Here is a 23,637-nt window from a genome sequence, read left to right as displayed (position 1 = left end):
ACCCCTATCCGGAGTCAACAAGTGATATTTTGACACGTGGCAGATCAGGATCTTCGGAAGCTCCGATGGCAGGATCGGACGTTCCGATCGGGGTTCGGACGTTCCGATCAAGGATCGGAAGTTCCGATCGTTGTCTATAAATAGAAGGCCGAGGCTTCACTTTCAATTGCCAATTCCGAGTTCTCCTTTCGATTCTAGTCCTTTTGGAGCTGTTCTAGTCTTCTTAGGCTTGGTCCGGAGGTCGGCGGGGCGTTCGGTAGTCGTAGCGGAGTCGTGCCCAAGTTCTGGAGGCATCGACATCAAAGGGCTAACGACGGACGAAGGTATAGCTTTGCTCCCTATAAATATTTAGGAGTATGCAATAGCTTAGTTAAGGCTGTTAGAGCACTTTAATGATAGTAGTATCATTTGGCAGTGTAGAGCAGACTATAGGCGTGGACCTAGAGTTGGTAGAGCTTGCACTGTTTTGAGGTACGAAAGTACTGTTCGAGATATCCTGACTGAGTATGCATGTATTATGTGACTGCATGATTTATATGCCATGATATTATGCTGCATTCATTTGCATCTTGCTGTATCTCCTTCGAGATGTCTGTTAGTAGGGTTGTACCCTATCTTGTTAGTGGATGGACTTCCATCGATTTGGGTCCGGCATATCCACGGTTATCTCGGTATGGGAGCCACCTCCTGAAGCGACGGCACAGCGTGCTACATACCAGGGCCCGGTCTGTCTCTGTTATCTGATCCTTGACCTCGAGTCTATAGGGAGTTCACTTTGCATGCATGTATACTCATACTCTCGCACTGAGCGTTTTATGCTCACGTCTCGTACTCTGTATTTTTTGGACACCCTATTCCATGGGGCAGGTTTGCGATTGGACGAGGAGGGTGGATCCAGGAGGGGCTAGTCAGTGGTTGGCCAGCTGGAGCTTCGTTTAGGTTTTGTTACTGTTGTTTGGGTTTATACAGCTATTCGATTTGGTTGTATATTATTGGATAAATTACAGATTCCTTTACTTGGGGTTGTAAACTATTTTATGGTTTCCGCAGTTTTATTCTGATATCTGTTTAATCAAGTTAATTGCATGCCTATGTTCTGTTTAGTAGGTGATCTGGGTAAGGGTCACTACATTAGTAGTGTACACCGACGCGTCTAAGCTGGGTTTAGGCGCAGTACTTATGCAGTGTGGTAAGGTTATTGCTTATGCGTCGAGGCAGTTGAAGATTCACGAGCAGAACTACCCGACACATGATTTGGAGTTAGCAGCAGTGGTCTTCTCTTTGAAAATCTGGAGGCACTATCTGTATGGAGAGAAGTGCAAGATTTTCACTGATCACAAGAGCCTCAAGTACTTCTTCACTCAGAAGAAGTTGAACATGAGGCAACGGAGATGGTTGGAGTTGGTGAAGGATTACGACTATGACATTAGCTACCATCCGGGTAAAGCTAATGTAGTGGCCGATGCTTTGAGTCGGAAGTCATCAGTGGTATCGTGTTTGTCAGTGCAGTTACCACTGCAGAGTGAGATTCAGAGGTTTGATTTGGAGTTTTACTCGAGTGGTCATGCACCGAGCTTGTCAGTGTTGACGTTGCAGCCAGTTCTGCGAGATCAGATCAGGGATGGACAGTCTACTGATGAGGAGTTGCAGCGTTGGAGACAGAGAGATGAGGCCAAGGGTGGTCTTCTGTATACAGTTGTGGATGGCATTGTTCAGTACCGTGGTAGGATGTGGGTACCGAACGTCGATCAGTTGAGAGCTGAGATTCTAGCAGAGGCTCACACATCTCCGTACTCCATTCACCCCGGAAGTACGAAGATGTACCGAGATTTGCAGCTATTGTATTGGTGGCCCGGGATGAAGAGAGACATCGGGAGAGTTGTGTCAGAGTGCTTGACTTGTCAGCAGGTCAAGGCCGAGCATCAGCGTTCAGCAGGACTTCTTAGACCTCTTCCTATTCCGGAATGGAAAAGGGAGAATATTACGATGGACTTTGTAGTTGGCTTACCGAGGAGTGCCAGAGGTTGCACAGCTATTTGGATGATCGTGGATAGACTCATCAAGTCAGCTCATTTCTTACCGGTGAGGACTACTTACTCGTTGACACAGTATGCAGAGCTTTACATCAAGGAGATTGTTAGACTGTATGGCATACCAGTGTCGATAGTATCAGACAGAGATCCGAGATTTACGTCTGCGTTTTGGAAGAGTTTGCACACTGCATTGGGGACTAGACTTTTGTTCAGTACAGCGTTCCATCCCCAGACAGATGGTCAGTCTGAAAGAGTGATCCAGGTTCTCGAGGATCTACTGAGAGCTTGTGTCATCGACTTTCAGGGCTCGTGGGAGACTAGACTGCCATTAGTGGAGTTTACCTATAACAACAGTTTTCAGTCGTCTATAGGTATGACTCCTTATGCAGCATTGTACGGAAGGAGATGCAGATCTCCTGTGCATTGGGATGAGGTTGGTGAGAGGATTTTACTTGGTTCTGAGATTGTGCAGCAGACAGCTGATATTGTGACCCAGATTCGGGATCGCATGAGGACTGCTCAGAGTCGTCAGAAGAGTTATGCAGATACTCGACGACGAGATTTGGAGTTCGCTGTAGGTGATCACGTATTCCTGAAGGTGTCACCTATGAAGGGAGTAGTGCGATTTGGCCGGAGAGGCAAGCTTAATCCGAGATATATAGGGTCATTCGAGATCTTGGAGAGAGTTGGCACGTTGGCCTACCGTTTAGCTCTACCACCAGGGCTAGCGGCAGTGCACAATGTATTCCATGTATCCATGCTTCGGAGATACATCTCGAACCCGTCACATGTGTTGGATTTTGAGCCTCTTCAGTTGACACCGGAGTTAGCATTTGAGGAGAGGCCTATACGGATCTTGGCTAGGGAGGAGCGCAGACTTAGGACGCGAGTCATACCGATGGTCAGAGTCCAGTGGCTGAATCACTCAGAGGAGGAAGCTACTTGGGAGACCGAGGCAGAGATGAGGACTCGTTTCCCGGAGTTGTTCGGGTAAGTACTTTAATTTCTAGGACGAAATCCAATTTAAGGGGGGAAGAATTGTAACACCCGGTATTTTTAATACGTAAATTCGCATGCATAATTAGGGATTTTATTTATTTAGAATTTTAGATTTATGGGTTAAATAATTTTGTGAAATTATTGGTGCATGTTTTAAGTTATTTTTAAGCATTTAACCCATAATTAGAGATTTTCATGATTTATGGTAATTGAATTATTTTATCGCGTTAACGGGACCGTGGACGGACGAGATGACAACTTTCTATCCAATTTATTTCATGAGCATTTTTTAGAGCCCAAAAATATTATTTTGAGTTTTATTTCCTCAAAATTATTAGTATTTAATTTTATATGATTTTAGGAGTCCATTTTTATTCAAAATAAGCCAAAATAATGACTTTTTATTATCACTAATTTAAAAATCCCAAAATAAATAATGACTTTTTATTATCTTTAAAATTCCCTTAATTATTTATTTTGGGATTTTTAAATTAGTTATCAGATTTTAATTATTAGTTAGAGCTTTTATTATATATTTCATATTTAAAAATCCATATTAATATTTTATTATCCTAAAAACCTATTTTTAAATTAAAACCTTACCCTAAACCTACCCAACCCTCACGCCTCCAAGCTCTCAGCCGACACTTCCACCTCTCCTTCATCTTCTTCATCGATCAGTAGGACCTAGGACTCCATAGCCGATTTTCTTCGAAGTTTCAAGGTTGCTCGTCGTTCCGTCGTCCCGGATTCGTTCTACACGCCCCTATCTCTTCTTTTAACGGTGCAAGGCATGTACCCTTTCATTTTAACGTGCTATATCAGTGTTTATGCATGTGTGTGTGCGTGAGCATCAATTTTCTTCAAGAATTTTCAGAAAAACGAGAGTTGTTATGGTTTTATGCGTTTGTTCTTGTGAATCTTGATCATCTTCATGATTTTCCTAGCCATGGTTCGTACCACTGCTGGTCGAAGGGTTGTAGGGTGTGTGAGGGTTGCCTAGACTCGAATGGCTCGAGTGGTTCGAGCCAAACGAGCCCAGGAAACCACAATGTTCAGACGGCTCCCTTGGATGCGCAGGCTGGGGTGTTGGTCTGTGGGTTGCATGGGGCTGGGTTAGTGGTCAGGTTAGGACCGCCCAGACGTGGGCTACGTCTGGGCGGCGGCGCTCCGGCCAGGGGCGGCCGGAGCAGGCCGGCACCAGCCAAGGAGTGGCTGCTGCTCGCGGCCGAGAAGGAACAAGGGAGGGGCAACGGGTTTAGGGTCTTCAGGGTGGGTCCGGGTCGAATTATGGGTCCGGGTCGGGTTTGGAAGTAAGTGGGTTAAGTTAGTTGGGTCCGGATCCGGGTTAAGTTAGTCGGGCTCGGGTATTTTATTTTTAAGTTAATTATTAAGTTTAAGTGTTTAATGAGCCTAATTAAATCCCAAAATTTAATTGGGTTCCATTTAAATTCTTTTGGGTTGAATTTATTTGTTATTGGGCTTATTTAAATTTAGTTAAGTTAGTCCAATAATTTTTATGGGCTTGGGGGCCCATGGAAGTTATTGGGCCAGTCTTTGGGCTTTTGGGCCCATTGGGCCGGAATAGAATGTTATTGGGCCAGAATTGTTTTAATGGGCTTTAATTAATAATTTGGGCTTAGAATAATTAATTATTGGGCTTAAGTATGTTAATGGATCAGTCTCAGGGTTAATGGGCCATAATTTAAGAAATTGGGCTTGAGTGTTAGGGCCAGCAGTTCAGTACAACCCATGAGAAATTGCATGTGTCCTGAATATATATTTAATTATTTTTATGCATGGAAGTTATTTTTAGTATTTATATGTTAGTATGAAATTAAATTAAATATATATGAAGGACACACATTTTATTTAAGTACATGCATTCATGAAATAATTTTTATGCACGATTTAATGTTTAAGGTTGAGCAAAAGAAAATAATTTTTTGTTGGAAGTTGAAGTAGTGTGACAATTTAAGGGGGATTCGTCCCCATATGTGAACTATTGAAGGGCAGTTTACTGCCAATTTAAGAGGTGATTCGTCACCGCCACGTACGTTGGTTTACCACACTGATCAGTATTTAATGTATGTATGGTTACACTATGGATACGACCTTGCGATGTTAGAAAATACTTTGCTCAACAAAGTTTATGTATTATTATGATTTTCAAGTTTAATTTAAGTTTATGTTATGTTCATGATATTTTTTTAGCATGCTCATTCATGTATATGTTATGTATTAGTATTAAAGTGATTTAAATTATTTTAAACCCTTGTTATGTTAGCATGTTGGGCCTCTAGGCTCACTACACTGATATGGTGCAGGTGAGTACGTAAAGGAGGACGTAGTACCCACCGGCGGCGAGGATCTATGAGCGGACATGCAGTAACCCCGTGACCGTTGTCTGAGTCTATATGCATGTTTTGAATATTTTTATCATGTCATACATTTTATTTATTTTCAGTGGTGGATATTATTACTCATTTTATTTAAATATTTTCAGTGCATGCAAATTTTATTTATTTTGCTTATGTTAGTATTTTATTAAATGTTTGACTCAGATATTTAATTTATTAAAGGTTGCATTTTTATTTAAGTTATTTATTTTTAAATCTATTTATTCTGTGCATATATTTATGGGCATGTATGTACATATTTTTACTTAGTAAGTGAAATAAAAAAAAAAATTCCGCATATTTATTTACATTTAGAGAGTTAGGGTCGTTTCAATAACATTGAAAATATAGGACGAATACATGATATTTGAGTATCAACTGTTTTAAATATGGTACTAATGTATTATTTTTGAGTACTCAAATGTGTAAGTAAATATTGATATTAGTGACACATTTGTCTTCTTTGCATGAAAATTGGTACAAAATACTAAAAATACAGTACTAATATATGATATTTGAGTATCAAATGTGTTAGATCTAGTACAAATACATGATTTTTGAGTACTAAAAAATATTGATATTAATGACACATTTATCTTATTTGGATGGAAATCGGTACAAAACATTGAAAATATGGTACTAATATGTGATATTTGAGTATTCAATGTGTTAGATCTGATACACATATATAATTTTTGAGTACTCAAACATATATTGCAAGTTCATATTAATAAAAATGTTTAGATTTTATACTCAAAATTTTAATTTTTTGTACCCGATCTTAAACAATTAATTCTTAAATATCATGTATTCGTACTATATTTTTAATTTTTGTATCAAATTTCCATTCGAGAAAAATCATGTGGGTCCAGGAAGTGCAACAATTATTTTTTCTGACAACCGGTTGCCCACCACCTCGATTTTTAGACAGTTGAAGCTTCTGGGAGTTATTACATTAATTGGATATTTAGGCCGCCTAATAGCCGCCTAAACTCCTCAAAATCCGCCTAGGCGGCCGCTAGATTAACATATAATATTTTATATTTTTTAAATTTTAAAAAGATTATTTGACACATTTGTCTATCAATTTGTATCGAATGAAAACGAAAAATATGTCATGTATTTCGAGTTGAATTCGATAACGAAAAATTGTTGGAGAAATATTAAGATAAACAAGAATAATTAAATATTTAGACTTGAAAAAAAACCACTTAGACAGATGAATTAGATATTTAGGCTAAAAAAATCACTAAGGCTCCGCCTAAGCGGCCGCCTAAACGTCTAGACACTAGGCGATGGGTGACCACCGGCCTACAGATTTTTAGAACATTGCTAATAACTAATGAAAATCGAGTTTATCAATTTTTTTAATCAAATAGAGCATTCTAAATACTCAAATAATTTTGGAAAATTGAGTATTCTAAAACTGATAAAATAGGTAGGTTTTTCCTTTTCTTTTTCATCCCGAAAAACCCAATCAAATAGTTGAAATTGACGTGTTCAGCTTAATGAATTTATTTATTTGAAAAAAAAAAAACAGACCATAAGCATCACCAAACTGATTAAAAACGTAAGAATAGAAATTCAAGATTGGATTAGAAAAAAAGCCATGCAAGAAAGAATCAAAGTTGGATAAGAATATTTGAATCTCCCATATGTAATCCAATGATTGACTAGGTATGAGTTTTAACATCGTTTGACTTTCACGTGGAAGGATCCAAACTTATCCTCCACATGAAAGACCTCGAAAAATTCAGGAAGATTGCAAAATCTATAATTTAAGGGTGAAAAAAAAAAAGGAAAAAAAAAAAGGTGAAGTTCATAACTTAATGAGCTTCGTTCAAGTCACAAGCAGTCATGGTTTCAATAATTCATGATCCAAGGAACAAAACGATGGCTAAAATCGATAGCCACGTCTCACGTTTTCAATCCCGTTGTCTTACAAATGGGGCACAAATTTTTTAGCAGGAGCCATTGTTTGATGCAGTCTTTATGGAAGTCGTGGCCGCAGTCCAGCGTTCCAAGGTTGTCTCCTCCGCTGTACTCTTCCTGTACAAGTCCAGCATTGCAACAAAATGAACACCACACATCCATTTTTCTTTTTTTCCATTTTTTCAGATAAAACAAATTTGCTTACCCGACATATACTGCAAGGCTCTGTTTCCACTGGATTTTGGGCTTCGCTTGTCTCGTAGTTCTTGCGTTTTAGACGACTGATTATGACCTCTTCGGTCAATCCTGTGCTCACATTTCCAATGCGTTCCTCTAAGGCCAACAACTCCTGGAAAAGAGAATGTTAAAATCGAGGGGCCGTCTGTAAAGTGAAAAGAGGGTGTAGAATCCAGCGCTTGATATTGGTGTCAAACACTACAGTCTGAGATATAAATACAACTAAAATCTTCTTCACAAAATAATAGCCCAAACGTCACGTTTCGTCTCAAGTAAGCAGTCATAAATGGAGAAAGGAAATGCTTCTTGCTCACCTCATAAGTCATGTTATCTACATCCAGCCGCATGTCACGATGTCGATCGTGTAGATCCGCCATCCCGAAAAAGACTGAATTATCAAGGACCATCACGTCCTAGCACACAAACAGAAACAGCCATTATACTTGTGAAGCATAACGAAAAACACTAAAACTACGAGGTAGAAATGAACAGTAACGAAGAAACTATTTCGCTTCTCTAGCTGCAGCTGATCCCCACTGCATACAAACTAAGCTTGTAGAACCACTCCTCCCTTAACTACACAACATTAAGGTACAGATATTAATCTTCCTCCACCCCAATTTGAAAATGCTGTTTGGAACAATGTTTTAAAAGAAAAGTGTGCATCACTGCATTATCTAAGGTACTTGAAAAACAAATTATATTCTAAAAAATAATTACATCATACGCAGCCATGCTAAGAAGAAACTGGAAGCCTTCAACTTTGGGACTAAAGGAGAGCATTTTACATCCTGAATTTATCAAATTGGACCAAACTTACAAGTTTTACAGTACCAAAAGCACAAGGGACTAAATATTCAGCGATACAATGATAGCATCATATCCGGGGACAAATAGTTGCAGATGCCTGCGGTTGCAATGAATGGTCATGCATGACGGCACAAGAAAAAGAACAGATGATTAAAAAGCAGAAGCACAAACCTCCAGTCTCAACCCTTCCCCCCTTCTCATGAGATCCAAGACACGGCGAATCTGCTGAAAACAAAGTATATTCAGAAACATCTTTTTCAGGTTTTATATATAGAAACACGAAAGTTTCTTCAATGGTATATGGATATCAAGTGATGCAAAACCAGCACAAACAAGATTAAGCATAAAAAATGGTGTCATATGAGAACTAGATGACATTTTGGAACATGTGCATCAAGATAAAACAGCATGGTTCTAAACAAGCACATGAGCAGTCGATGAACATATTATGCACATGTTTACCAAAATGCATTACAAAGCACATGAAAACATCAAGAACAAATAAGCCAGCTGACTGCTAGAATACATGAGATTCTGCGAATGGATTAGCATCAACAACAAATGTTCTGCTCACAGGACCCGTCTTCTGGGCCAAAGCAGGTGCAAACCAAACCAATATTGACTAGAGTTCAAGGGGGAAAATTCAGATTTTATGAGAAATTTTTCCCTCGTGATATACACCAAATCACCACAAACCCACGCATCTCCCACTTAGCCAAACCAATGCATACTAAGTAGTTGTGTTTGAATGTAAATCTCATGGACATCAGAGACCTCACACCAAATCCAAATGCATGAGTGCATAACACCACAAGTTTACAACGAAACAACCACTATTCAACTTATCATCAAAGTTTTGACCAGAGAAACATGATTGTTTAACCTCACCTGGGATTTAGAATCACCAATTGATCCAAAAAAAACAACAGTTAGGCATCTATAAGGACCACTAATCCAAAAGAAATTTTTGAATCCAAGTAACAACCAATCACGGCCGATGTGCAAACGACATGGGACATGAATAATAAGAGTAACATGATTTGAATCCATTAAGTTGAAAATCGGCCAAAATAATTTCAAACTCCCTATGAGAAGATGCAAATGCAGAGAAAATAATGTATATGTGTGTGTGTCTATTCATACCTCAGACATAATAGCACTTCTTCCTTCAGTAGCAGAAGCAAAAACTCGTAGTGAACTAGGTGTTCCAAAAGCACCGTCACGACGTCTCTCCAACAGTGCTGACCTTTGGTTCGACATACGTTGACCTTGACTACCCGGTCTAAACGTAAGTGGCATCTCTTGTGAGGTAGTTGAAGTACTTGTCCGTGTGGCAGGATTACTACTCTGACCCCCAGTTTCAGTACGTGCTGAGGATAACAAAGATCTTCGAACAATTTCAGACAGTCTCTGACGATATTGTGGACAACTTCGTTGAGACCAATTAGGTGAAGGCGAAGCAGAATCGAGCCCCGAAGATGTGGCTACCTGAGAAGTAGATGCAGTATTTCCAGCTACATTGTTATTCCCACTAGCAAAGTCCCAGTTTATGGGATACCGAGATGAAGTTCTCATCTCACGATCCGGAACAAAGATGGGATGATCCGAAATGCTTCTGGGAATATTTCTTTGAGCAGTTTCATCATAAAGTCCAGCATCCCTCTCTCCTAGGATAGGAGTGGAAGCAAATGGGTTGTTACTCCTTGAGCCAGATGCTTCATTCCACCTAGACTGAAGACTTCGGCGAACAAAAGGAACTTGCAAAAGAGTTGACTGACCATGAACACTTGCATTTTCCACAACAGGAGGTGGGTTCCAGTCTAATAGACGATTGTGTAATACTAATCTAGATGGGTTCTGAGAAGATGAACCATCTACACTTCCAAATTCGACCTCTGTTGAAGATGGATTTACAGGCATAGGATCTTGTCGTTGTGATCCATTCGACGGCAAGCTGAAATTCCTGAGAGAATTTTCAGCAGTTCTGGAGGGATTCAAAGAAAATGGACCTGCAGAAACCGCTTCTCCAACACCAATCCTAAGCCTTGAATTTGACCGCTCCGGCCCATTACTAATGACAAGGCTGTTGCTTATTTGTGCTGGCATTGTATTGTTTCTCGCATCAAGGTGGGCAGATTGTACGGCATCCCATTGACTTTGTTCCGCATTCTGATAAGAATTTGAACTCCCAGCTCCAGAAGACTGTCCCACCACTTCAAATATTTTTCTCTTGCAAGAAGATCGTCGACCATCCAAAGAACCAGACCCGTATTCACTCTCTTCCATTGCACGTCCACGAAATCCAGACGGCAACCTCAAAGAATCCGAGGAACTTCCGACAGATGTCCTATAACCATTTGATGATCCAACAGATATGAATGTGTTGGGATGTTCGATTATCTCAACATCATCCTCATCGTTTCTGTATCCTGAACTCATGTTAAGATCCTGCAGAAGGGCTTCCGAGCTGGAATCGCGAGCACGAAGCAACCCATCTGTAGTATAATTGTCATTTGGATTTGCATTAGGAATGTCAAATGAAAAAATATTAGAAGGTTCAAATTGACGTTCTTCTATGGTGAGAGTGGCTCGGTTGTGAATGCTGATAATATTTTCTGTTTTTCCCTCATTTTGTTCGCCTTGATTCTGTGCAGCACTTGAACTACCGGCACTCCACTCGCCATTCGGGCCATCATGTCTTACATGATGCAGATACGAAATATTGGTGTCACTTGATGATATTCTGTATTCAGGAACAAGATTTTGCGCAGAAGCCTGCATACTATTCCAGGACATTTGTGAATCTATGCCAGAAGGAACTGATGATGATCCAAGATCAAAGCTAAGATTTTCGGGCAAGGCGGCACTGACAGAACTCCTTTGCCCTTGCATTAGGGCTGACTTTTGATTTCTTCAAATATCACAAAGGGTTCGAATGCACCTGAGTCGGGTTATCTGCCAGTTCTGTTCGTTAACAAAACTTCAAGGATTAACACATTGAAAAGTTCATATCACATACTTTACTCTAACAACTTATAAAAGAATAAAAGAAACATACGTATGGGTACTTCAAAATTCTTAACATCCTCACAATTTCTAAGACTTTTTAAGAATTTGCATCTGACGAAGAGGGCTGGCTTGCAGCATTTTGAAAGTACTACAAACATAGAGGAGAAAAAGGGTGCCAATCTCCTAATTTACGAAAAAAATTATCCATTCATCAGCCATCCATCACGAAATGATGGGAACACTGAGATACGTGATGAAGGAATTGAAAAGAAAATGTTGACCTCGGGAAAATGTCTCAAACAAATTCGACCTTGAACCACCTAACCACAAATCTAACCAAGGGAAATGCACAGAGGGATCAAAAAACACACTTTCAACTTCTAGAATTAGCAAAATATTTTCCCACATAAATATACTGACCCCATCAGAAAAATGAAAACAGAAACGTATGCGACTGAAAGACAATGCAACGGATGAATCCCAGGAAACGAACGGAAAAAATAACCCGAAAGATCAAATTTTTAACCAGCAAAAATTAAAAGAACGAACAGCGTTGAAAAAAGAGCTAACATGATGGTATCATCCAGGATCAAAACATGAATTAGAAAAAAAAATCTGAAACTTTTACCAGCCAGAGAGCAACAGATGTAGCAGCAGATCTAAAGGCAAGACCTGAAAACAGCAAAACAGCCATTAAAAAAATTTTCTTCTTGCAAGTAAATAAACGGCAAAAAAACATCAAACAATCATCAAAAACTCCACCGTCACACCTCTCTTTTCTACATCCACACACAGAATAAACGAAACCAAATCGAACAAGAAAAAAAACAACACAAACTCCGAACCTCGTGCAGAAAATCTCAGAGAGGGAGAGAAAGAGAGAGACAAAGAAAGAAAAAAAAAAGTTTCTTGAAATGAGATGAGGATAAAAGAGATGAGAATGAAATGAATTGGTGGGTGTTGTGGTGTGAAAAAGAAGAGAAATTGAGAGATGGGTGGAAGGATTAATGAGGACAGTAATCTTTAATTTACTCAAAAACACCCCACCAATAGACGACAGGGCCACATTCACACCTCTATGCACAGATAGACATGAAGGCAAAAATTTTCCAAGAAAGCAATAAAAGAGAGAGCTTTCCAATTTTCATTAATGCCCACAATAAATAAATAATAAAACCAAAAGTCAGAAACAAGGAAGGATTCCTCCCTGCAGTTTCCAGTGTGTGATGTTAATGAAAATGAAAACTTTGTTTAATACATCATTATTCATTATTATACTAATATTGCCAAGAACCAAAAGGAAATCCCATGACAAAGAAAAGGGCTAAAAATGAAAAATAAAGAGCGTGTCAATTATATGGGCTCAGGATTATCACAGTTTCCAAGTCTTTCTCGTGAGAGAAAACGGGCGGAAAGGCTCTTCCTTTGTTTTTGTCTTTGGTTTTCAAAATCTTCACGCCAAGCACCTGTCACTTGTTTATGCATACATGCCATCCATCACACGCCTGTTTTTGTACTCATTTTCAACTCTCAATGTCTATATACGCACAACTTGTGGAACCATATGTACCAAATCAGATCATAGTAAATTTTCAATACTTTTTTAAGGGGAAAAAATAATGATAATTACACATTGAAAACAAGAAAGTTAAATATCATGTAACTTTTGTTTTTGTATTTTAATTTGTTATCAAAACTTGATCTCAAATCTCTTGTTCTTTATCATAGAATTTTAACATTTATTTCGTAATTCATTAGATTTAAGTAAGACACAAACACTCTCATCAGAAAATCTCACATATATAAATCAATGAGATCGTCTCACGTAAAACCTACTTTAAAGACGAACATACATACTCCTAAGATTGTTGGTTAGGTTTCCCTTCACATTTCATCAAACAATTATTAAACTTCAAGAATGTTGTCGGATTTTTCACATCACTCATTGGATTGCTTTGATTTTGTGTGTTGTGTGAATTAGTCAAAAGTTGTGGGAGATGTATCATTTTAGGAACGAAATTTCAAAATGCGGATTGGGTGGATAGACAAATACAATGGGAAGATTGGTTAACTATGGAATTCATTTGATAAAAAACACTTTTAAATTAATTATATGGATCTTTCAAATTTTATATTTTATCATTTAGTTATTGTAGATCGAATTTATTTATTAAAATTTTGGGTTAGATGTTGAACAATCAATGAGTGTATATATTGTGAGCGTTATTTAGATTTACGCCATCACAATTAGGAAAAACTTGACCACTCCGCCGCATTTAAAAATATATATATCAGTTAAGGTAATAAATTTACTAATTTATATATTTATGAATAATTTTTCAGTCAATTTATTGTTTTCACGATTTCAATTGTCGAGATTTTAAGTTAAATAGGTAATAAATTTAAGGGAAAATTGCTTTTTTGGTCCTGTATGTTTGTCACTTTGCGATTTCAGTCCTTTATATTTTCAGATTTCAGTTTTAGTCCGCTATCTTTATTTTTTTGGCAATTTTAGTCCTTTTTCCGACGTGGCGGTGACGTGACACCAATTCAGTGCTGATGTGAAGCTGACGTGTACAGTGTCACGTAAGCATTTTCGAATAAAAAGGACCGAAATTGCCAAAAATCGAAATATGCGGGACTAAAACTGAAATATGAAAACGTAGAGGACCAAAATAGCAAAGTGACAAACTTATAGGACCAAATTTGCAGTTTTTCCTAAATTTAAATTAAAAAAAAAATTGTGGTTTAAGGAGTACTGCAGATTTTAGATCTATATTAGTCGGCATTTTCTTTATTGATTATTAATTGATCGGTACGATAATTAACATTGACAATTAAGTTTTAAAAAATAAAATAAACAATATAAAAAATTTGTATTTTTCTCTGACATATACCCTATTTTCACTCTTGATCAAATTATTGCAACTATAGAACAGCGCGAGTTAGGGGAAACATTTTTTATGCTAAAATTAAGATATGGAAATTTAAAATATGATCGTGGTACTATTTGAAGCTATGCTGTCAATAAACAACTCCAAAGTCTATAATTTAATCTTTGAAATAATTTAGTATAAACCGAGATCAATTGAAATCACAACTGTGCAGCTGAGCTAATTTGTTCGTAATTTTAAAAATAAAAAATAAAAAAAGATTCTATATGTCATTTCAAAATTATCAAAAGCTTATGTAAGGAATATTTAACCAATCAAAATCATATTTATAAATGAATTGCTAAAATATATATTTTTAATTCAGAGAATCGTTCTGCCATTTGCATCATATCTCATCATTTCATAAAAATCCAAATGAAACAATATAATTTAATTATCTTATGTAGTCGATGTCTTCAAACGAATTCTTGATTTCTTTCTCTATTTTCTTTCTTATAACATAGGTCATGCACAGATTTTAATTCGTCCGACTAATCCCGAGAAAAGACGATATTCGGATTCCCTTTTAATTATTTTCTAATTAGATGTATTTATCATCATTTAGTTAATTAATCTTTACATGATGTGAACTTTTAAACCGCGATCTCTATTACGTTCTAATAATTTATTTTATTTTATTTGATTTTAATTTGATTTTAATTTAATTTAAGCATGTGTTACCTTCTGGAAATCAAAGCACCGTATTTCTTGGATTCCAACATTTAATTTTTATTAGTATAGTATTTTGTTTACAAGTCAAAGGGCCGGTCAACATAACATACATTATTAATTTGTGCATGCTTCAATTCATGCATAGGCATTCGATTTTTGTTCACGACAGGTCCATCAAACAACCACCTAAATAAAAACGAAAAATAAAATAAAACAAAATTAACAGCAGAAACCTTTTGTGATTAGGGTGATCATATTATAACTTGACGGTCGAATCGATACTCACAACATCATGGTTTTAGAAGTTGGATTGTTTATTCTGATAGATTTCATACTCGACTTGCACGCGTAAAAATTCGGAACGTAACAGATACCTTCGTATAATTTAATAATTTTTAGGGCATATATATGAAGTGAGAAAATGGTGTATTTTATTTTACAAACAAAATACACCAACGGTGGCCAAGAACCGATACAAAGAAAATGAAATATCATTATCAATTTATTATTATTTATGGACCTCCGCAAATGTTAGGTGGGATCTTTGTTTTCACCCTCTAAGATTAATATCGCATAGAATCCGGTGCAGAAATTATTTTTTGTTCAATTAATTATATTATTGAAAACAAATCAATTTGATTAGCAAGAAATATGTTGATTTTCAAATGGCATAGTTATAATCCATTGCTGTGTTTTGGTCATCATCAAAATTATGGGTTTTAATTTGTCGCAACGTTTTTTTAGGCGTCTGTATTCGTTGAATACTTTGCACACTGCATAGAAAGACTTAATTTTATTAATTAATGTTGTTGTCTCGATATGGAATATGCTTAATATTTGTTGCCGAATTAAACGAAAGAACAATGCATAGAATCCAAAAGTCATATAGTCAAGTTTTTACGTATAGAAATAATTATTGCACTAATGCTCATTAACATATACATAGGTGACTTAATTACATAAATATGAAATGGATTTATTTACGGGTTAATGAGATCCTACACTAAAGATGATATCCAAATTATGCATCCAATAGTTCATATCTCTACACATGGACGTAATTAATTATGTATTGTTGAAGTGAAAAATCACGAGACATTGGATCTGTTATTAGGATAATACCCTTAAAATATATTGAATTCTATCCTATTCATCGTTTCGACAATATATCTTCTAAAATACAATAATTGCTATTATCATAGCAATTAGCAACATCATAATCCACAAATTTAAAACCCATATTAGAGTCCTTTTTATACTGAAAATTCCTTCGGATTAAACTGTTTACAGTATAGAATTAAGAATCTTGTGCTTTAGAAATTGAAATTGATGAGTTCATTACTATCGCGTAGAATCTTAAAATTAATTATCTTTCAGGGTATATTTTTCTCTCTCAAGCACTCCATTTTTTTTAAGAATGTAAACTTATTGGACCCAATACCAACCTAAATTCGAACTTGATTAGAACTGACACAGAGCCTTATTTCAAACATAGGGAACAAATGGTACATTGATCAAAGTTTGTTCTTTGCCGGAAATCGTCTTTAGTACCCCTTAGCTTACTCCAACGATCTTCGTCCTAGTTGATCCTCTCCGATGGCTCTCCACTAACTGGAACCACATATTTCGGAGTTTATTGATACTTGTAGAATTCATGCGCAACCGATTGATGCTCACCAGTCTGTAGTCAAGTGCCCAACTCCTTATCTCAAGGACAATTTACCATGGACTATCATTATTTAAAACACCGTAGATGCCTTCGACCCGTAAATCTATCATTATAATTCTGGCGTAAAACTCTAACAAACAGAGGGCTTTAGGGACTAATACAAATTAGCTGCCAATAATGGAGATATGCCCCAAAGACGGACCCCTTCTTCTTCTTCTTCTTCTTCTTTTTTTTTTCAGATGAAACCTCGTGCTAATTCTCAAGTCCATTGCTCACCATAAATGATCAAGATCAGAGAAGTTGGTTTAAAAGTTTCACATATTTCAGCAATGTTTTGCAGCCATCCGCAAGTTTATTCATTGATACACATTAACTGTGGGTAGACTTTTACAGCAAGCAAGAAAAGAGGAATTTCTATACCAAATCAATTCCTAGAAGCTTTTAATCTATGATTTGGCAAGCAATTTGAGCATCATATTCAAGTGAGTTGAAACTTAAAAGGGGGTAATAAAATCATATGATTGACAGTGGCTCACTTGAATTCAACGGTTCTTGCAAGTGTAACCAGAAACATAAATCCACCTTTTGGGGGAAATAAAATAGGACTACATTCAAGAGAACATCACAGAATGACAATTTTATTCATACCAGCGATCAAGAGTTTTGGTTCTTTCCAGCTAAAATTTCATAACATTAAAAAAAAACTGAGAAAAAGGCACAAATTAACTTATCTATCTTCATTCATCAGGAGAAAAACATCGCCATTGTGTGCACCTTTAATCTTTTCCATCAAGATAAATAACCAAAACTCGTACAGGTTTCAGAAGAGAAAAGCTCCATCAGCGATTGATTGGAGTATGCATTCTTTCTACTATTTTATTTACAGCATCACGTGACATTACCAGTGTATCATGCAGGAGGATGCTGTAAACATTTAAGCCCTGAAACATTAGAACGGTAATTTCAATTGTTATACAACTTCAAGGACCTAGATCAAAATCATCTGAAAAACGGAACCGTTATTAGGTAAATGTAACCTGATCATAAAACGCAAATAATAACCAACATTCAAATCATGTGTCAACATAAGTATGTTTCACATCATGCTAATAGAATGCTTCAAATTTCCGTAGCAGAAGCAATATGTTAATTGCTGGTACTGAGTTCAACAGCCATCCTTTATTTATTTATAATGACAACTAATTCTCTCTATTGTTCAACCCAATCATGCTGAAACCTCACAAGGATTGAAAGATTTAAAGGGGGAAGAAAGGAAAATAAATTGAAAATGAGTGGTAGAAGAAAGTCCTCAAAAACGATGAAATCTACTTCCATCACACCTTCAGATACCACACCATGAGGACAAAACATTGAGGTTGCTTTTGGATGGAAGAATTTGATTTGAAGTAAAGAGTTTTTGAATTGGGAAATCATTTGGTTGCTTTTGGATGAAGAATTTGATTTGACGTAAGAGTTTTTGAATTGGGAAATTATTTGAAGATAGGATTTCAAATATAGAAGATTTGTGACATTTGAAGTTCGTCACAGTTGCTATTGAAGATTTTTAGCTTGATATGTATTGGATTTGAAATTCATTTGGGTTTAGTGCATTCAAACAAGTTAAGGAATTTCAAATAGTGAATTCCAAATCCATGAATCCAACCACAACCTAAGGGATAGGAAGAACACATACAAAAAGGAAAAAACCGCGCTGAAAGACTTCAGCATTCTAGAATTTTCGGACTTCACTTGAATCTTGATTATTTGTTTTATTTTGATACTTTCTTAGATGATGCACAAACATATAATACTGTGAGATTTCTCTCTACTTAAAATACTACAGATAAGCCCATGAATATGGTCAAGAAGAAGCTTGGGACTTACAATTGAAGGCAATACATTAACATAATGTAGATTTTGAGTGCCCAGCTTCAGTTTTTCATTGATTGGACCACCGTCAACCAGCAAAAGTTTTTTGACATTCTCCATTTGATTCACATAGTTCACAATGTTCTTTGTCTTGTGCGAAGGAACCTCCAAATCCTCAAAGACCATAAGCTGTGCATTTCAGATGTTATTCTAAATCAATTTTAAAAACCTGAGGCATGTGCAGAAGTGCAGACACAATCACGACAAAATCAATGCAAATAACAGAGATGACTGCACTTCTTAAAAAAGAAACTTCGATGATGTACAAGAAAGGAATAAAAACGACGGAACACTTGGCATATAAAAGTAGTACAAATGACAAATGATGAAATAATATAGCTTGACCCAGTTCCAAATTTTGCATTGGTATTTAGCAAAATTTGACAGACGGGTTCATTGCTACTTCTATTATTTCTCTTCCAACAGGAATACACTTGCCTTCCCTTCTGCTGCACGGGCTGAAAGTGCAATCTTCAGACCTAGTCGACGAACCTTCTTGTTGAGTTTGATAGCGTGGCTTCGTGGTTTGGGACCATGCATGGTAGCACCGCCTCTAAACTGTTGTCCACAAAATATATTGGTTCAAAACTCATTTGAAGTATACTTGATGAAGATTGAAGAGGAGCAAACAAAACTTCATAAGAAAACTCACCTGTGGACCTCGCAATGTTCCATGCCTTGCTCGTCCAGTACCCTTTTGCCGCCAAGGCTTTCTCCCAGTTCCACTAACCTCACTAATAGTTTTGGTAGAATGGGTACCCTGAGAAATATAGCACAGTTTTAATCAGTAGGATTACAAAGTACAGTATGTACAGAGAACAGAAGGCTGGGGGTATACAGACACATTATTCGGTTAGAAAAATATGCAACACCCAGAAACATCCTCTTTTAGCACAGGGGACTCCGGACTTCCATATATGGTTGGGATGGAGCAGCAAGATCATGAAAGACGGTTGCTTCAAAGTACGAAATTAATATCCCCGAGGAAAGACATCGATGAATGAAAACATAACCAAAATATGCACGAATAGTTTTCCTAGAACAAGAAAATATAGCATCAATTTTGGCCAGTGTTTCAACTAGGTAGAGAATTAGGTACCTGCTGCCGTTTAGCAAGCTGCCATCTTACAACACGATGAATAATATCCTTCCTAATCGGTACATCAAAAACATCGCCAGCCAAGACCATAAATCCTTTATCGTCATTTTGAAAACTTTTAACAGGGATCACCAAGTCCTGGTAGAGACCTGCAGTACCAGTAAATTGACACAAAAGAGTTCAAATTTTTGACAAACACAATGCAGAAAGCCCCACTAGTAGCTTTTAGAGAATTTCTTTCTTTCTTTCAATTTTTTTTAAATTTCATCCCTTTTGTTGGATAAAATTGCTCTTTGAATGAAAATAGATAGTTGATAAAGAAATGAGCCGCAAAAATAAAATACATGACAGCATCTACTAAAACAAGCTATCCACCGATATACTATAAGATTCATAAAAAAAACAAATGCCATTGTTCATAGAGATTTTCACTTCAGGCAAGATAAGGAAAACAATAAAACAATGGAAGCAAACTCACGAGCTTTTTGAAATTTTGAACTTGTTAATAACTGATTCACTGTTTTCCTGGCTCTGAAGCATAACAAAATTATTCTTTTCACTGATACATGCACTTACTGCACTAGGTCCATGACCAGTAACAAGTAAATTTAAACTTCCATCAAGGTGTAAATTCACAATCTTGGTGCAAATAATCTCTATCGCATATCTGCTGATTATAAAGATCAGTTAATGTAGCACCACTTCACATTTGAACTACCTTCTCGAAATAAACAGCATGCATTGACAAGTGAAAGTTAATAAAGAATTCACAAAAATATGTATAATTTGCTTCAATGGTGAATGATTGATCTGATTACTGAGGACAGTGAACATATTAAGGCCAGATTCCAAAAGTGAGAAATTCACAGACTTCATTAGCAATATGCTTACTCGATGACATGTTTGAAAGATATGCATGATGATGTTGGATTTAAAAAGTAATCCTTGAGAAGCAGTAAGATGCAAAAGCTAGGTGAGTGCCCAAAGAAATTTGCCCAAAGAAATTTTTTAAGTCAACCACTGAAGCTATAATACTGCAATGAGAAGAACTACGGCAGAAAAAAAATCAGAAAACTTTATTTTATCACCAAATACTACAGAAACACAAAATAATAATACATAATAAATAAATATGAACTTAAAACCACCCATTAATCTCTTCTGATTTCAATTATGTAAGCTCGACCTCCAGTCAGTGAAGCAATTTACAAGCATCATTAGGAATCAAAATAACATCATTAAAATAGAGTTTTAGAAACAATTTAGGCATTCAAATTTCAAAGTGAATCCATAATGTCCAAACCCCAATTGAACCAAAAAAAAAATGTATTTTATGCACACAAAAAAAAAAAAAAAAGTTATCCAAGAAGTGAAATAATAAGGGCTCGAACCAATTTTCCGATCAGGAGTCATCATCTGTTTCGCCGACAACAAATCTGAAGGAAAGGTGTCTTCACTCATATTTGAGGTTAAAGCAGTAGTAGAATACCTCTGGTACACATCAAAGGACATCTGATAAAGATAAGAAGGGGGTTAGGATTCAATTCCTTCACACAAAATAATAATAATAATGACTTGAAAGCATGTAATAAAAAAGCTAATGACCAGGCATTTAAAATTAATGCAAATTCAATAAATAAACACAAAACAGTTAAAACACTTTTCAAGAACCAATATATCTTTTCCGTAGTGCACAAAGAACATACCTTTCTCAGAACAGTTGATTGCACCGAAGACAAGCTCTCCCTGTAACATTGGTCGTTGAATGCTGTTTTCAATGTTCAATGCAAATGCAAAAATTAAGAAACCCACCGAAACAAATTAAGGGTTCCAATAAATTAACGTACTTACCCCTTATTCAACCAAGAAACAAATTACTTTCTATCGTGAATTACAAAACTTAATGCATCGTAGCTTCAAGAATTGAAAAAGCCCCTTTTCAAAGAAATGGGAGTTATTAAATCAGCATACCAGTGGATCTGAAAATTGATCCGAGCGATACATCACAAGAACCGAATGAACGCAATACTCTTCTTGAAACTGACAATGCCATTGCTAATGCTCCAATTAACACGATTCAAATATACAGGAATGTCATTTCAGCTCAAATCATATAAAGTAATCAATCTGATGTCATCCAATTGGTTCGGCTTCAGGATAAAAAAAAAAACCAATGGCAATCCGAAACCTGACACCGAACAGATCGGTCAACTTCCGGCCGTCCCGCTTCTCGCCGCCGTGGCGCAGTTGCTGCTAATCAATTCCAAACCCTCCTGTAAACCCTTTGCTATCGACGTTGAAATCGGATCATTTAATAGTGGTTTCGGGTCGGGTTCCAATATTTATTATGCCTATAATAATAAATATGTATCATAGCCGTTAAATAAAAATATTAGAATTATTAATTAATACAAATATATTTCAATAGAAAAATTATATACTTGATATATAATTAAACATATTGGTTAATTATAATAAAATAATATTACTTTTTTATTAATATTATAAAATTATAGTTATATATTCATTAAATTTGTTGGGTGCAATAATTGTCCCTGCTTGGTTGAAAATCGAATTATGGCACTTGGGCTGCTGTACAATTTAAAATATTTAAGTTGCATCATTACCACCAACTATAATTTTTGGTAAAGAGGCAAACGCTCGGTCTTACAAAATTTTATTTTAATAAATAAATCATATATATACAACTAAAAATATTGATAAATATGATAAAATAAATATATGTTGCTAGAGTCTGAAGATATCGTTGTTGGACAATCGAAACAACCTTAGTCACCATTTTAATTTTTCGTATTTCAACATAAAAGTTGTAAATTATGAATTTATATATATAGTTTTGGTATGATTAACATCCATCGTAAGCACCTATATCATGAACACCGATTGAGTTGGTGTTTGTATTTCAACATGAAAGTTGTAAATCATGAATATATATACATATAATTTTGATACGATGAGCACCCAACGTGAACATCTATGTGAACAGTACCGATTAAGTTGGAGTTTGTATATCTAATAGATGAACATCGTTATATCTCATAGATTCTTGTGTATAAAATAATATAATATGTTTATCATTATATGTTCTATATAAATAATATATTTATATTTTCATCGATTAGTTTAATTATGATTTTTTTATTTATAAAGTGATGTATAAATAAACCTAAAAGTTATTTAGGTAGTGTTTGGGAGAGCTTCTAGGAAGCACTTCTCATATTTCCTTAACAAAGTTTTCAAAATTCTCAAATTTTTGTTTAAAAAAAACTTAGAATTTCTTTTTAAAAGCTCTTTCAAACACTATCTTATCTTATCTATTGTTAGTTAAGAAAAATATGGAAAATATGTACAAATAAAACCAAATTTACATATGTATTTAGTATAAGTGCAATTTTGGAATAAAAGTTGGTGTCCTCTCTCTGAAGAGCTCAACTATTATATATAGTGTATTATATATATAATATTTTTATATATATATATATATATAGAAGTTTTCAGCTTCCTAACAATTCATTCTCACTTCATGCCCGACCACTAAACTCCGGTGGTGGGTTTTAGAGGTGCAAAAAATCAAAAACAAAAACAATTAAAACCCACCACCGTGTTTTAGTGATCGAAAATGAAGTGAGAATGAATTTTTACTAGAACAAATGGATCTTCACTAATTAACTCGAATCTTTGAGTTGGAAGAATGATGTTCATGAAGCTAATTAAGTCCAAACTTGATTAATATTTCACACAGATGGGAATGTCATTAGATTATGTTCCATTTTAAATGGATCACTATTTGCATTTGTTTGGATGGATTCCGAATTGATTCCCTTCTACTTCTTGCTTATTAAAATAAAAAATACTCATGATCTTTTTATATATAATAAATTGTTGTTTATGTCTT

The 23,637-nt window shown here is 35.9% G+C and overlaps 2 protein-coding genes across 7 annotated transcripts; both read right to left on the bottom strand.

Annotated features, from left to right (window-relative positions):
* Window positions 1–7,233: 7,233 nt before the first annotated feature.
* LOC140883583 (probable E3 ubiquitin-protein ligase RHG1A) lies at window positions 7,234–12,754 on the bottom strand. Of its 6 annotated transcripts, none has more exons than XM_073290136.1 (7): window positions 12,265–12,744; window positions 12,048–12,091; window positions 9,554–11,374; window positions 8,582–8,632; window positions 7,915–8,013; window positions 7,569–7,712; window positions 7,234–7,480 (listed from the first exon to the last, which is right to left on the bottom strand). In XM_073290136.1, exons 3-7 carry the CDS (start codon window positions 11,300–11,302, stop codon window positions 7,349–7,351), a joined length of 2,175 nt encoding a protein of 724 aa, XP_073146237.1. In that variant the 5' UTR covers window positions 11,303–11,374; window positions 12,048–12,091; window positions 12,265–12,744; the 3' UTR covers window positions 7,234–7,348. The 6 variants fall into 6 exon arrangements, 5 of the variants coding, with proteins under 5 accessions (XP_073146237.1, XP_073146228.1, XP_073146221.1 ...); XM_073290127.1 differs by having other exon boundaries at window positions 8,582–8,635; window positions 12,190–12,743; XM_073290120.1 differs by having other exon boundaries at window positions 8,582–8,635; window positions 12,265–12,743.
* A 4,470-nt stretch (window positions 12,755–17,224) lies between these two features.
* On the bottom strand, window positions 17,225–22,028 carry LOC140891958 (uncharacterized). Its single transcript, XM_073300677.1, has 8 exons — window positions 21,693–22,028; window positions 21,428–21,489; window positions 21,113–21,233; window positions 19,722–19,870; window positions 19,275–19,382; window positions 19,061–19,180; window positions 18,578–18,751; window positions 17,225–17,634 (listed from the first exon to the last, which is right to left on the bottom strand). The coding sequence occupies exons 1-8, from the start codon at window positions 21,772–21,774 to the stop codon at window positions 17,533–17,535; spliced, it is 918 nt and encodes a 305-aa protein (XP_073156778.1). The 5' UTR covers window positions 21,775–22,028; the 3' UTR covers window positions 17,225–17,532.
* Window positions 22,029–23,637: the final 1,609 nt, after the last annotated feature.

The sequence above is a fragment of the Henckelia pumila genome, chromosome 1, assembly GCF_033568475.1.
Source record: "Henckelia pumila isolate YLH828 chromosome 1, ASM3356847v2, whole genome shotgun sequence".
Lineage (NCBI taxonomy): Eukaryota > Viridiplantae > Streptophyta > Magnoliopsida > Lamiales > Gesneriaceae > Henckelia > Henckelia pumila.
This window is presented reverse-complemented; position numbering and strand designations above follow the sequence as displayed.